Source organism: Rattus norvegicus, chromosome 4 (genome assembly GCF_036323735.1).
Source record: "Rattus norvegicus strain BN/NHsdMcwi chromosome 4, GRCr8, whole genome shotgun sequence".
Lineage (NCBI taxonomy): Eukaryota > Metazoa > Chordata > Mammalia > Rodentia > Muridae > Rattus > Rattus norvegicus.
In genome coordinates, this window is record NC_086022.1 from 84036590 (window position 1) to 84049708 (window position 13119).

Here is a 13119-nt window from a genome sequence, read left to right on the forward strand (position 1 = left end):
GTTTTCTGCATCAGATAATCGGGTCCCAAGCATGTGATTGGCGTGTGATGTTGGAAGAGAAATTTGGAGAAGTGCCCAACTCTGTGTTTATTTGTCCACTGTGTGGAAAAAACAAAATACTATGGAACTCCTCTACATTCTAGTTACGTCTTTGATGCCACTCTACCTGCCCAATGTCATTAAGACACATTTAATCCCTAATGTGCAGTTATAGGAATACTGTATTATTATTATTATTATTAGACATAGTTCTTAGGTGTGACACTATTTGGAAGGTTGGGAGTCTTGTCTCTAGCCATCTGTACTTGAAAGGCATGACCACACTTGACATCCATCACTGAGTGACCTTTAACCTATGATGTTTAGGGGCAGGGAGACCAGGCTTCCAATACTCCAGGAGAGAGCTATGTGTCTATACTCTGCCAGGTGTTCAGAAAGCAGGCTCGTGTCTGTCTTGCCAATATAAAGTGGATTTTCTGAGACTGTTTACCAGAGTTACAGGGAGTAGCACATTCATTTCTAATATAGTTAAATTCCAGCACCATCGTTCACAGCAGACGACTGGAAACGCATTGCAGCATTTCTTTTCTCTTTTCTTTCTTGTTCGCTTGTTTGTATCAGAGAAGGGCTGTGCTTTCTAGCCGTGGGCGTGCATCTAGAATGCTGATGGGCAGCCTGGGCTGTGCATGACAGTCGTTGTGGGGATGCTGTGGACCATTCTGGGAGTTAATCTGTCCTGATACATGACACACCCCCAGACACAGCCTGCTTTGTCACTGATGTTGGGAACATCGCCTATTTGACCTGTAATTCTTGACCCCAGGAATCAACTGAACCCCCAGTGCTAGCAACCCCAGGCAAATGAAAACTATGGTCGAGGGAGCTCCCTCTGCTCTGCCACAGGCACTGTGATGTGCCAGATGGCACGGAGTCCACAGCAAAGCTTGCTAAGTCTTTTTGGAATTGGCAAATATTTTTCAACTCAACTGCCACAGAGCCAAACCAAATACTTGCTGGCAAAATAAAGTTCAAATTGGCATCTGTTTTGGAGACCGGAGTAGTGCCATTTACCACCCCCCTCCTTTTTGAAGGAAAATAAAAATGAACTATAAAGGTGCTTAAGAAGAAACAGAATTAAACCATCCGTATGTGTATGAGTAAAAGTGTTGGGTCTGGGTCTGACACCTTCTGTTCCCAGCTAAAGGATCCCTCAGTCTTCTTCTTTGCTATGAAATCTGTGTCCTTCTTTCAGACAAACTAGAGATGGAATGTAAAACTATGATTTCAAGCCGTGCATCCCTGACAATTGATTATTACTGGGTCTTAAAATCACGATTCAACTTTAAAAAAAAATAAGAAAAGAAAAAGAAAGAGAAAGAAAATGCCACCTCTCTTCTTGCTGCCAAAGAAGGAAAATGATTCCGCAGGTGGTACAGGCTTATAATTATTTACATGCATGAACTGGATCACATGATATGGCAAATTAGCTCTGAGTAATGTCAGCTGGGAACAAAAGGGAACTGGCCTGTCCTTGTAAAAATAGTGCTACCCCACAAATGTTTGCTGAGTTAAAGGCACAGAGTAAGCGCCACTCTGCTGACTCATGCTCTAAGTGAATGAATGCTTCCAGGCTGGTGGTGTCTGCACCCACGACTTGATCTCAGAAGCTGTGCCTGAGAAGACAGCTTTTCTCTCTGCTCCCAGCTGACCAATACACTATTCCAGAGGGGAAAACAGCAGTGTTGCCTGCTGATGTTTGGAAGAATAGCTTTCGTGTAGCAGCCTGGAAAAGTGTCAAGTGGTCTTGATCGGGGTGATCAGCATTTCTACTCTTCCTCTGCTCGTTGTGCCAACTGCTTGCTCCACTATTGCTGCCTTTAACCATACAGCGTTCTCTAGCAGCGTTTGGGCTTCACAGATGAAAAGATTCTATGAAATCCGGAGCATTAAAGGGGGGAAGTCTTCCACGATTTTCGTGTCAGCCAGAGCCTCCCCAGGCTTCTCTGAACTACAGGCTCTGTTGTTCTGCGCCTAATTTTCTTCCTGTGCGAGACTGGAATGGATTCCAGATTTCAGTGGAGACTCTCATCTCACTGTTTTCAAGGGCTTTTCCTAAGGTCACACAGGGGCTTCTGTGATGAATGTCCTCGGCAGGGTGTGTTCTCAGAACACACTAGCAAACAGCTACTGAGAGGGAGTTGGCCTCACCTCACCACTGCCTGACTCCCATAGAAATTTTAAGCTAAGTGGTGCGATTTTAAGGAAGAGCCAGCCATATTTAATTTTTTTTGGAAATGTATCTCAACAACACCCATCATGCTTTTCCCTTGAGAGGAAAGCAGAATATATACGTATTCTTTAGAAAACAGAGTTTGGAGTAATGCCATTCCTCTCTTAGGAATTGAAGGCAATCTAAAGCCAGCAATGTTCCTTCCATTATGATAGACTGACCGGTCATGCTGGATTTCACTCATTGATGGTCAATAGGTCATCTATAAGGATGATGGCTGTTAATTGAATAACTACTTAAATATGTGTCTGTGGAATGAACACAGAAATAAAAGCCCAGAGAGGCAAGACCTTTATGGATGAGGACAATAAGACAGGCCCTTTTACCAGAGCAAGAGGGCTGTAGCCCTTGAGAGACTTAGGGAAATCAAGTCTTCCATAAAGCACACAGCTGGGCTCCATTCTTGGACCTTTAGGTTTGAACCTGTCTTGTGCTTTTGTTGCCCATCACCACTGAGGAAGCAGGGGCAGCAGCTCTGCCATTGACTAATGGCTTCCTCCTCACAGGCCTCAGACAACTGAGAATTAGGGTGGTATAGTGAGCGAGCCTTAGTTAAACAGTCACTTTGTTTTGAATGTCAACCTGGGTGTGTTTGTGTTTGTCTTTCCCCTCCCTAATTATCAAGTGGGGTGACTGTTTGCCATGTGGTGCCCCTTGGCCACCCACTGTCCAACAGATAAGTCACGGGCAAACCCAACTCCCTGTGGAGCTGCCCAGAGAGTTTGTACCCATGAAAGAGCAACTCCCTAGTAGCATCTCCCTGGCACCCCTCAGAAATGTAGGCCTGTTGGCTTCAATCAGCCCCAGCTCCATTTCCTAAAAGTGCAGGAGAAGAAGGCCATGAATGACTCCCTGTTCACTGAAGCTTCCCGGCGGGGCAGGAAGTGCTGTTGACTCTAAGGAAGCTCTCATTAACTTTTGAGTCATGCTAGCGGCCATGTGTCTCTGCAGCTAGTAATCAAAACACGATGATGGACTGGACTAAGTGACCATATATTTTTTTTCAGAATCCTCTTGCTCTGCTCTTCTGAAAACCACTGCCCAAGGAGCAGACTAATAGGAATTATGTAAGATTCCATGAGAATGTTTTTGCTAATATGTTCAACGTGTCTCATTTTATAGGCCATTTGCCTCCTTAGAGTCCTGTGGTAGAAAATAGTAATTGTCAGCGTTAATTAAGCACTTGTTTTGTACGTGGCAGGAAAGATGGGAAGCATGCTGTAATGTCTTCTCATTTAACCCTTTGACAGTCTGGTGAGAGTGGAACCTGAGAGGTTTTGAACACACAAGCAGCTGATAGGATAGAGTGCTGGCCCATGAACCCCAGCTTTGAGCCTTGTCTGTGGAGAGCCCTTTACAAACTGCAAGGTGTTTTCAAAGGCATGATGCCACCGGAACTTCCTAGGAGCCTCGAAAACCCTTATTTTCTAGACACAGCTTAAGAGACCCTTCGAACTGCACACTACAGAACCTGTTGAGGTCTGGTCACAGGCCTGCGTTTAGGTCTCCTTTGATGGTTCCCTCTCCTTGCTATGTCATGCCCACTCTTGTTTTCCCATGGCAAGCCTGCATAGCAAAGCTTGGCCATATAAACCCAGAAGCAGGGCAACTGCTTAGCTTATTGTACCTCTTCAATTCTCTAGGCCTCTCTAAATCCCAGAGGAAAGGCTTCTCCACAGTTGTTTGTAGCTAACACAGGGCCAGACCTTATTGTCTTCTATTATTAAAGAAATAAACAGCATCTGATGAGTTAGAGAGCTCCTTTCTGCTGGTTGAGAGTAGGACCTGTCATCTGCTCTTTCATTGTACCCATTTACTGTGTGTGTGTGTGTGTGTGTGTGTGTGTGTGTGTGTGTGTGTTTGGGGGATGTACCATGTCACTTGTCAAATGACAAGTAAATGCTTAAAATGCTTAGATTCTGAGGCCATTGATAATTCCACAGAGACAGAATGAGTTCCTATAGCATTTTGTTCCCTGTGGATCAGACTCCCAAACCCAAGAGAACACTTCTCTTGAAAACAAGAATTAGAGTTTATCAACAAACTGCAAAACACAATGAGGCTCGGGAATATTTTAGGGACATTGGGTAAACAAAGGGCTGAGGTCCAAGTCATTAACTTGTCTAAGGTCATAAACTGTCACAGGAGGAAGACTTGACTAGGATTCCTACCGGTGGGGTACTTTCCAACGTGTCCTTTCTTAGAGTCCTTACTTCAGAGAGAAATGCTGTGAAGCCTATGGAGAGAGGAGAGACCCTGCTTTCCTTTCATGCCGCTGGGAAACAAAACAAGGCCTCTTGTGGCCCAAAGGTATAGGCCCAGCTCTCTGGCTGCTGGTGAGACTTTGTTGTGAAGACCTGGTACTATCACATTATCCCAATTCACAAGCCACAAACTGTTCATACCACAGTTTTATCTCTCAACATCTAATATAAATAGTCTAGATTTTGCTTGTAGTAACCTATGTTACCTTGTCTCATCACTGTCTTCTTGGGGCTCCCGTGGAACTGGCTTGGCTCTTTGGAGTTCTGAATTGGGGTTGGTTAAGGACTGAGGCTACTAAATCATGAAGGGATGTTGAAAAAGAGCTAAGCTCAACTGGGTGTGGCGACACACACTTACTGTTCCAACACTAAGGAGACCAAGACAGGAGTCTCCCCACAAGTTTGAGGCCAGACCAGTGGGGCCCTGTCTCCAGAAAAATTTCTCAGGCCTGGAGAGATGATGATTCAGTGGTTAAGAGCATTGGCTGCTTTTCCAGAGAATGCAAGTTCAATTCCCAGCATCCATAGTGGCTCACAACTTTTTGCAACACTAATTCTAGAGAATCTGATGCTGTCTTTTGGTTCTCATGGGCATCAGGCATGCATATGGTGCATAGACACACATGCAAGCAAAACACTCATACTCATAATAAAAAAAGAGAAGAGAAAGACTCTCAGTCAGGTCCATCCCTATCCTGGCTCTCCCGGCACTCGGGCTTTCTCCTAGGACTCATTGTCTTCTGGGTTTTATTTCTTTCTCTTTCTGCCAGGATCCACCCTGGTTTGGTCACCATGACAATAGGTGAAATACAATCTCCATTGCTCATGGCCTCTTGTCACGGAGCCCGGCACGTGCATTGCTGGGTCTTGTTTTTGTATTAGTTTAATGTTCCTGAGCCTGAAGTCAGCCACATCTGGACAAGGAACGCAGTCTGGTTGGGAACATTCTCTGTCAAAGCTTTCGGGCGTGTCTTCCCCGTGTATCTGTGTACGTGTGCACACACGTGTTTCCTTGTCTGCTTTGGAACACTGTGCAAACAAACGCTGCTTGTGTCACAGAAACCAAGGAGAAAAAAGAGAAAGTCTAGCCGATCTGCTTGGAGGCAAACTGTGTTCTGCAGAGATGGAGTTCGCTTTCTTTTCTCGGAGTGGGTATAATTTATACTTTCCAAAAGTTTGGCCAGCACAGCTAATAACAAAAGTTTGCTTTGTACTTTAGGATTTTTTTTTTCCTTTAATGTGCTAAAGACGGAGAGTTGTGGGAGAAAACTCAGACTTAGCAGTGAGCGGAGCCAGAGTGTTGATTTTAAACCCGGTTTTCTTAATGAAGCAAAAGGGATTTAATCATCACCTCTAAAATAACAGTACATTTTTCTCCAGTGGAATCCTTGTAAAATTCTCTTTGTATCCCATTCCGCTTGGAATGCTAGCTGAAAGTACTGTGTGATACTCATCTTAGCATGAACTCAAAGTATCACAAGGTTCTTAAGATTAAGTCCCACCAACACAGGCATATGTCGACCGAGTTCATTTCCAAACTCTCTGTGTAGTCACTAGAACGGAAGCCGTGTTTAAGCGGTTACACAACTGTGGCTTCTTATCCTTAGACAGGCAAGTAAGGAACACGCTTGTACCGTAATCCAGGGCCTGAGGAGTGAGAGTCACACAGGTAGAATTTCAGAGCCTGCGTTTCACTTGTACTGCTTTATGGAATGTCCTTCTGTTGGCAGTACAGAGAAGCAGGCTGCATTACGTTCCCATAGTGTGCAAGGTTTCCGTCATGCTCTCGGTCCTCCCAGACCCTCCTCCACTCACTTTCCCAGTGCCCCACCCAACATCTGGCTGCCTGGCCTATCCCCTTCTGTCCTTTCTGCTTACAGTCCGCTGGGGCCCTGTAAACTCCGTATCAGACCTCACTCAAGTGGACCATCTTGCAGAGGTCTTTTCAGCAGTGCAAGAGGGCAGACGTCATGTGTTCTCTGAGGATGAACTCAGGCTGGCCTCTGTTTCTCCTTTACTCACCAAGAAGCCCTCACTGACCCTGTCAGCTTTCTTGTCCATGTCACCCTGTACATGCCTTAGAGCACAGGACACTTTGGCATTGTCCCATCTCCCTAGTTTGCTATACATTGTTACGCACATTGGTTTCCTGGTAAATATTGTTTAAGAAAATGGAGGGGAAATGTGACTAGCTTAAAGGTATTCCTGTGACCTAATATGTCATCTAAGACGGTGGCTTTTCGTTTGCTTTTTTTTTTTAAGTTGTAGGCAGAAGGCAAGGTTTTAGCTATTCATCCCATGAATGGTAAATTTCCAGGACTCAGACAAGCCTGTGACAAGGAGATGTTTGGCATGTCTTTCCCACAACTAACCAAACATGTGTGAGTTCCTGGGGTCTGCCAACCACAGCCAAGGGCAACACTTGCCAGAGAGGCCCATGATGAGACACCAGCTGAAGGTGAGGTGACCTGATGTCAAGGGCATTGACACTTTAGTATTAAAATCTGGTCAAGACAGGATTCAAGGAAAACAAAACAAAACCCACATAGACTCATAGATTCCAGGATAGCTTGAGTTATATTTAATATATGATAGTAAAATTTTGGATACATGTTAACATTAAATTTTTCCTTTTTGTCTTTTCTCTTTTTGTGTGAACTTGGCAGCACCCTCCACAGTTAACATCCTGTGCTTTAGGGTTTATATTGTGAGTGTTTTTTCCTATCATGAAGTATCTTTCATAAACATTTTAATACTTCCATGATTTATACCATGGATATCATATAAAAATGAACTATTCTGTTATTTTCATCTCAGGATATTTGGATTTTTCACTAGAAATAGCTCTTTGATCACAAAAGTAAAACAAACAGCTACCCCGAAACTACTTAATCACCCCTTTGATTATTTCCTTAGCAGAGAGTCCCAGGATTGCAATTAATGATCAAAAGAAATAGAAAGTTTAAATACTACGTGTGCTTGTCAAAGTTCTTGAAACTTGTACCAAGTTTTATTTCTTCCTGAAATACAGGAGATCATGCGAATTCCTCTCTTATAGCCTTCAAGGAATAATAAGCATTGTTATTTTTGAAACAAAATACCAGTTTTTGTTTGCACTTCCTATATCTCGGTTAATGTTAGATATCATTTTCTGCATTTTCCACTTAACTTTCTTCTCTAAAGTTGTGTGCTTTGGTCTGAAGACAGCTACAGTGTACTTATATATAATAAATAAATAAATCTTTTACAGGAAAAAATTGATAATTTTTGGGAAATAATCATGAAAATATTAAAGACATGGAAAATATTTCAGAAAAAATTTGAAAAAATAAAACTGTGTGCTTTGCATGCTCTCTCTCTCTCTCTCTCTCTCTCTCTCTCTCTCTCTAGTACAGTGCTGGGGATTAGTCACACACTCTCCATTGAGATGTACCCCCAAGATCCCATTCTCCAGTTTTAAGACACGCTTTCTTTCTTCCCTTCTGTCCTCTTCTCTCTTTTCTCCTTCCTCTGAGACTCTCTTCCCTTCTCTCTTCTTTGTTACAGGGTCTTAATATATTGCCTAGGCTAGTCTTGAACTCTTAGACTAAAGTCATTCTCTCTCTTCAACCTCCTTAGTAGAAAAAGCGATGTTTCTTTGTTTCTTACCTGTTGGCACTGACATTCTGAGGAGTGAATGGTGTAGCAATCAGTTTTGTCATTGCATTTTTCAGATTCTGACTAATTAACTCTCACCCCTGCCTTATTTCACTAAATCTGTTCCTGTTCTGTAAGACCAGACACACACCTAAAATGTGCTTTTAGTAGGTTTTTTTTCTCTAGACTTTTTGTTTGTTTTACCTCACTCTTTTTCTTGGAAGCAATGTGGTATTGTGGTTTGGGTTTTTTTTTTTTCTTCTTCTTCTTCTCCTAATCTTCTTAAGCTTTCTGATTTTTATAGTTACTCAGACTATTTATTGCAAAGCTCTTGGCTTCCTCAGTGTGGCTCTACCACATCTCCTGTGCTCATCTCTCCAACCCTTTGTTCATTCAAACCTTTGCTAAGGAGCTTCAGTGCTCAGACAATTCACAGTGACCTGGGTAGGATTGAACAGCTTCTGCTTCAACCCCAAGCCAATATCCAGCCATGTTCACCTCACGTGTTGCTGTGTGACCATAGGAGTTTATTTTGGCTAGACTTCCCCATCATTCCTGGAGGGTTAAGTGTTGCTGAATCCACTCTGAATCGTAAACATTAAACAGGAAGCATGAGTAACTAAAGCCTCACAGGTGAGGTCAATTATTTTAAAGTTGAGCGAGTCCTCTGTTAACCTGGATCTAACCTCCTTATCTGTCTGGCTCCCAGAAGGGAAAGATTTGAACACCTGGCATATGCCTGGCACCAAATATCTATTTGTCTAAGGAATGCATATGGGATACTAACATACAATCATATCAAATATACGCTGTGTATTAATGGTCACTCCTGTTGCTGTATGCCTTTTGTGTGGTAAGGATTCAGTGAAAGACTGCGTGGGGAGCACTTGAACCACACATTTCCATGCATTGTGTTATTTAATCCTACTAATCCTCTGACATAGCCATCTCATTTATGCGGGCATATGAATTAATACACAGAGGACATTGCCCAAAGCCAGGCAGCCAAGAAGTGGCAGTCCAATGATTTGGGCTTCAGACATGGGCTTCAGATATGACCCTTTAATGATGAATGTCTGCTCTGGTGACCTAAACACAGTGTGGGGATTGGATCGTAGCAGCCACAGGAGAGTGCTAATGACGGGTGACCCAGCTGACACTTAGTGCCATATCAACCATGCAGTGACAGTCAGTCAGGACACATGACAGTGACAGTCCTGAGGTGTTTTCCTGGTCTGTTGTAACTCTCCTAACCATGTGCATACATCATTTCCCTGTACCCAGCAAGTGGGGATTGGAATCACATTCCAGCCATGACTCTAATGGAGTAGTCCCACCTGGTCCTGCATAGGGAGTTCAGCGCTCAGCTGTACCCAGGAGTTCAAATCTCTACAGGTCTTCTTCCTCCCTTCCTTCCTCCCTCCCTCCCTCCCTTCTTTCCTTCCTTTTTAAGATTTGAAATTCTTTCTTGAGCTGAGAACTGTACACATGGTCTTGTGCTTGCCTAAGTTTGAAATCTTGAATGCCGAACCAGAAAACAACGAAGTTTCCATGTCTTTAATAGTAAATCAAGTTTGTAGTTTAAGATCTCTGGGGCATTTTCACACTAGTCTTCAGGCTAGACGGGGACATGAAGCATTGGGCACACTGCAATTAAGAGTAAGATGAGGCTATTATTTTCCTCAGAGAATCAAGAGGCAGCAGTAAGTCAGTGCTGCCTGACTTAACGATTTCACCTTTCAAATTCTTTTCCATTTCGGCATCTAAAATATGGGGATAACTACGAACAGGACTTCCTTTTGGAGGTTAAATGGGGTAATAGACTTAGCGCATAGTAATTTGTTTCTACATGTTTTTTCTTTCTCCCACCCCCATTTCAAAGGATACTTTTCTGTTGCTGTTTTAATTTGTTTAAACCATGCTTGCGTGAACTCTATAATCTGAAAAAGAGAAGTTTGGGCTATAAGAGATAGTGATTTACTTTCAATCGTTCAATAGAAGTGTGATGACACTGGCCATAGGATTAAGGCCCCAAATTCACTGGGTTGCTATGGTCTTTATGGAGACATGGATCTAGGAACCCATGGGATTTATACAGCTGTCACCTTGCATTTGCAGATGAGTTAAAATATGTAAAATAAATGTGACTCTTAATTCTTTTCAGATTGTTCAAGACTTGCTTTAGAAAACACCTTAGAGGGTTTTCAAAATTCAAACATGCAATTTTTATGTGCCTAACTAGAAATTTGGGATAATTCCTAATCATGGGAATGCAAACATATCCTTGTCTTTAAGCATTTTGCTGTGAAAATGAATACAAAGGATAAGACAATGAAGAATTTAATAAAGGTCAAATTACATTGCTTAAATCAGACATTTACTGCAGAAATTGCTGTAAGTTTTACAGATACTAGAAATATACCTTTCTCTGAGATGCAACTGTATGCTCAATATGACATGAGTATCCCCATTCCAACTAGGGTATTTTCTTCCTAAAACAATAATGGTCATTCTTGGTTCAAATGAGAACTTCTCTTGGATTCTGAAAATAGGCTCAGATGAATTGCTAGTAGCAGAGACATTGGTCCCCAGTCCCTTGGACTCTGGTAACTACATCTCTAGGATGCTAGTAGGACAGCAATTTGGCTATCGAGCCCTTTGAAACAACCATGATAATCAGATGTGAAGACTTGATTATTTTCAAGTCCGATGAATGAGTCTAGCTGCTCTGTAGACCAGTGTGAGCTATTTAAGAATATAGGATCATAGCAAAGACATGCTCACCTCACTCCATCACAGTAACAAACTCTGTCTCCTGGGAATTTTCTTGAGGAACAAGTCTGGACAGAGCCATGGCTTAATGACTAGAGTTGTCTAAAACCAAGTTGTTCTAAATACCAGTTCAGCATAACACGGAGTATGAGTTTGTAGGGAAAGATGAGATAAAGGGCTGTGTCACCTCCTCAGGCAAAGACAGCTGGTCACACTGTCACCAGGGATGTCATCCCTTTTGTTGCATCAGATCGGTTTTCACAGTTTTGTTGTGAGGAAATGTCTCTAGCTTTCTACAGAGCGATCAGTTCACTCATTCATCCTGTAACCCCAAAACCTTTATCAGTTCACTCATTCACCCTGTAACCCCAAAACCTTTATCGAGCACTTTTAAGGTTCCACTTTACACTTGGTCCTTAGAAATACACGATAAAGACATCGTGTTCCTAACGGAAGGAAGCCTTTAGGAATTCACACCGTCATGGAGGAATCGGATACACAAATGGATGAGTACGCGTGATGATACAGTCAGATGCAGAACTGTGGAGTCTCCTTTAGCCGGGAAGGGGAGGGAAAGACTGCCCTGTAACTCTTTCAGAAGATTCCACAGCCCCGTCCAGTCCCTGGGCTACGGAACAGTGGCGACCAGCAGCGTATGGATATTTAAGTTATAAATTCACCAAAATAAATTACAATCTAAAATGCAGTGCTAAATCTTAGTGCCTAAGTTGTAAGTATAAATAACGACCTGTGGCCAGTGACTCCCATAGCATACAGCGCACATAGGAATATCCGTCACCACAGAAATGCCTGTGTATCAGCGCTTGCTAATGTAAGCAAATATGAAGGGTGGGAAAGGCTGATTTTCCAGGGAGAATATACAGTTGTTAATCCCAAAGATGGGAGGAAAAGACCACTGACCCAAAGCATCATGGCCAAATTAATTAAAGCAAGCAATTAATTAAATCAAGCTCTTTTATTGGTGTACACAGCCTGCCCCCCACCCCAAAAAGCAGGGTTTGAGAGCACAGAATTAGATGTGAGAAATACAAGGCTTTTATAGCATAGGCATAGTGGGTTTTCAGATGGGGGAAATGTAGCTCAGTAGTAGAGTGCTATGTTTGTCCGGTGTGTAAGAAACTTTGCTTTTAAGTCCCTTAAAACATGCGCACGGAGATGCACACACATGCTTATATAAAAATTATTTTTAATTTAATTTAGTCCAGGCTTTGTAACCCCAACTACCTGGGAGGCTGAAGCAGAAGGATCATAAGTTCAAGGCTATCTGGACTACAGAATGAATTCAAAGCCAACCTGAGCAATTTAGAGACCATCTCAAAATAAATGTGAAACCAACAAAAAACAAACCAAATGAACCAAAGCATGCCTGGGGATGTAGTTCAGTTCTCTATGACTCAGCTGGCATGTGGGAGAGCCTAATTCAGTCCCAAATACCAGGGGAAATAAATGGTACATGCAACTGCATCGTTCATGCTCTCTCTCTTTCTCTCTCCCTCTCTCTCTCTCTCTCTCTCTCTCTCTCTCTCTCTGTCTCCTCCTTCTGTCTCTGTCTCTCTTTTGTGTCTGTCTCCTTCTCTGTCTCTGTGTCTGTCTGTCTCTCTCTGTCTCTTTCTGTCTTCCCCTCTCTATATCTGTCTCTTTGTCTTCCTCTCTATCTTTGCGTCTATCTCACTCTGTGTCTCTGTCTCCGTTTCTCTCTCTCTCTCTCTCTCTCTCTCTCTCTCTCTCTCTCTCTCTCTCTCTCTCTCTGTCTTCCAAGAACCCCAACCTCTAAATAACTTACATGCATTACTCTCAGAAGGTGGCTCCTTTACTTGAGTTTGTTACTTCAAGTGTAAACACGTGTGTGTGTGTGTGTGTGTGTGTGTGTGTGTGTGTGTGTGTGTGTGTGTGTGTGTGTGTACAGAAGGAGAATTTAGACTCGAAGCCAGTTTATGGTCTGGGTGAAGTTGTTGTTCGTGATCAGAGTCTTGAAGATTTATTAGAATTCAGAAGGAGTAGTTGAATTCAGTTCTTTACCTTGCTTTTAAAAGCCGTGAAGTTTTACTAAGCTGGTGTAGCACTGGAGTTCGGCAACCACCCAGGAAGTGAAGCCTCCTCTCCTACTGGCATATTCATGAACATCTTTCTGCTAAA

At 42.8% G+C, this 13119-nt stretch overlaps 1 protein-coding gene across 7 annotated transcripts in view; it reads left to right on the forward strand.

Moving 5' to 3' along the window:
- Creb5 (cAMP responsive element binding protein 5) overlaps window positions 1–13119 on the forward strand; it is a 401200-nt gene that overhangs the window by 313003 nt on the left and 75078 nt on the right. Inside the window, exon 9 of one of the 7 annotated variants that reach the window (XM_039108137.2) lies at window positions 1–13119. This exon is cut by the window's right edge and continues 33117 nt beyond it. The exons of the other annotated variants lie outside the window; for them this stretch is intronic. Coding sequence (XP_038964065.1) covers window positions 1–18 — 18 coding nt within the window. The 3' untranslated portion in view covers window positions 19–13119. 7 annotated transcript variants of the gene reach the window in all.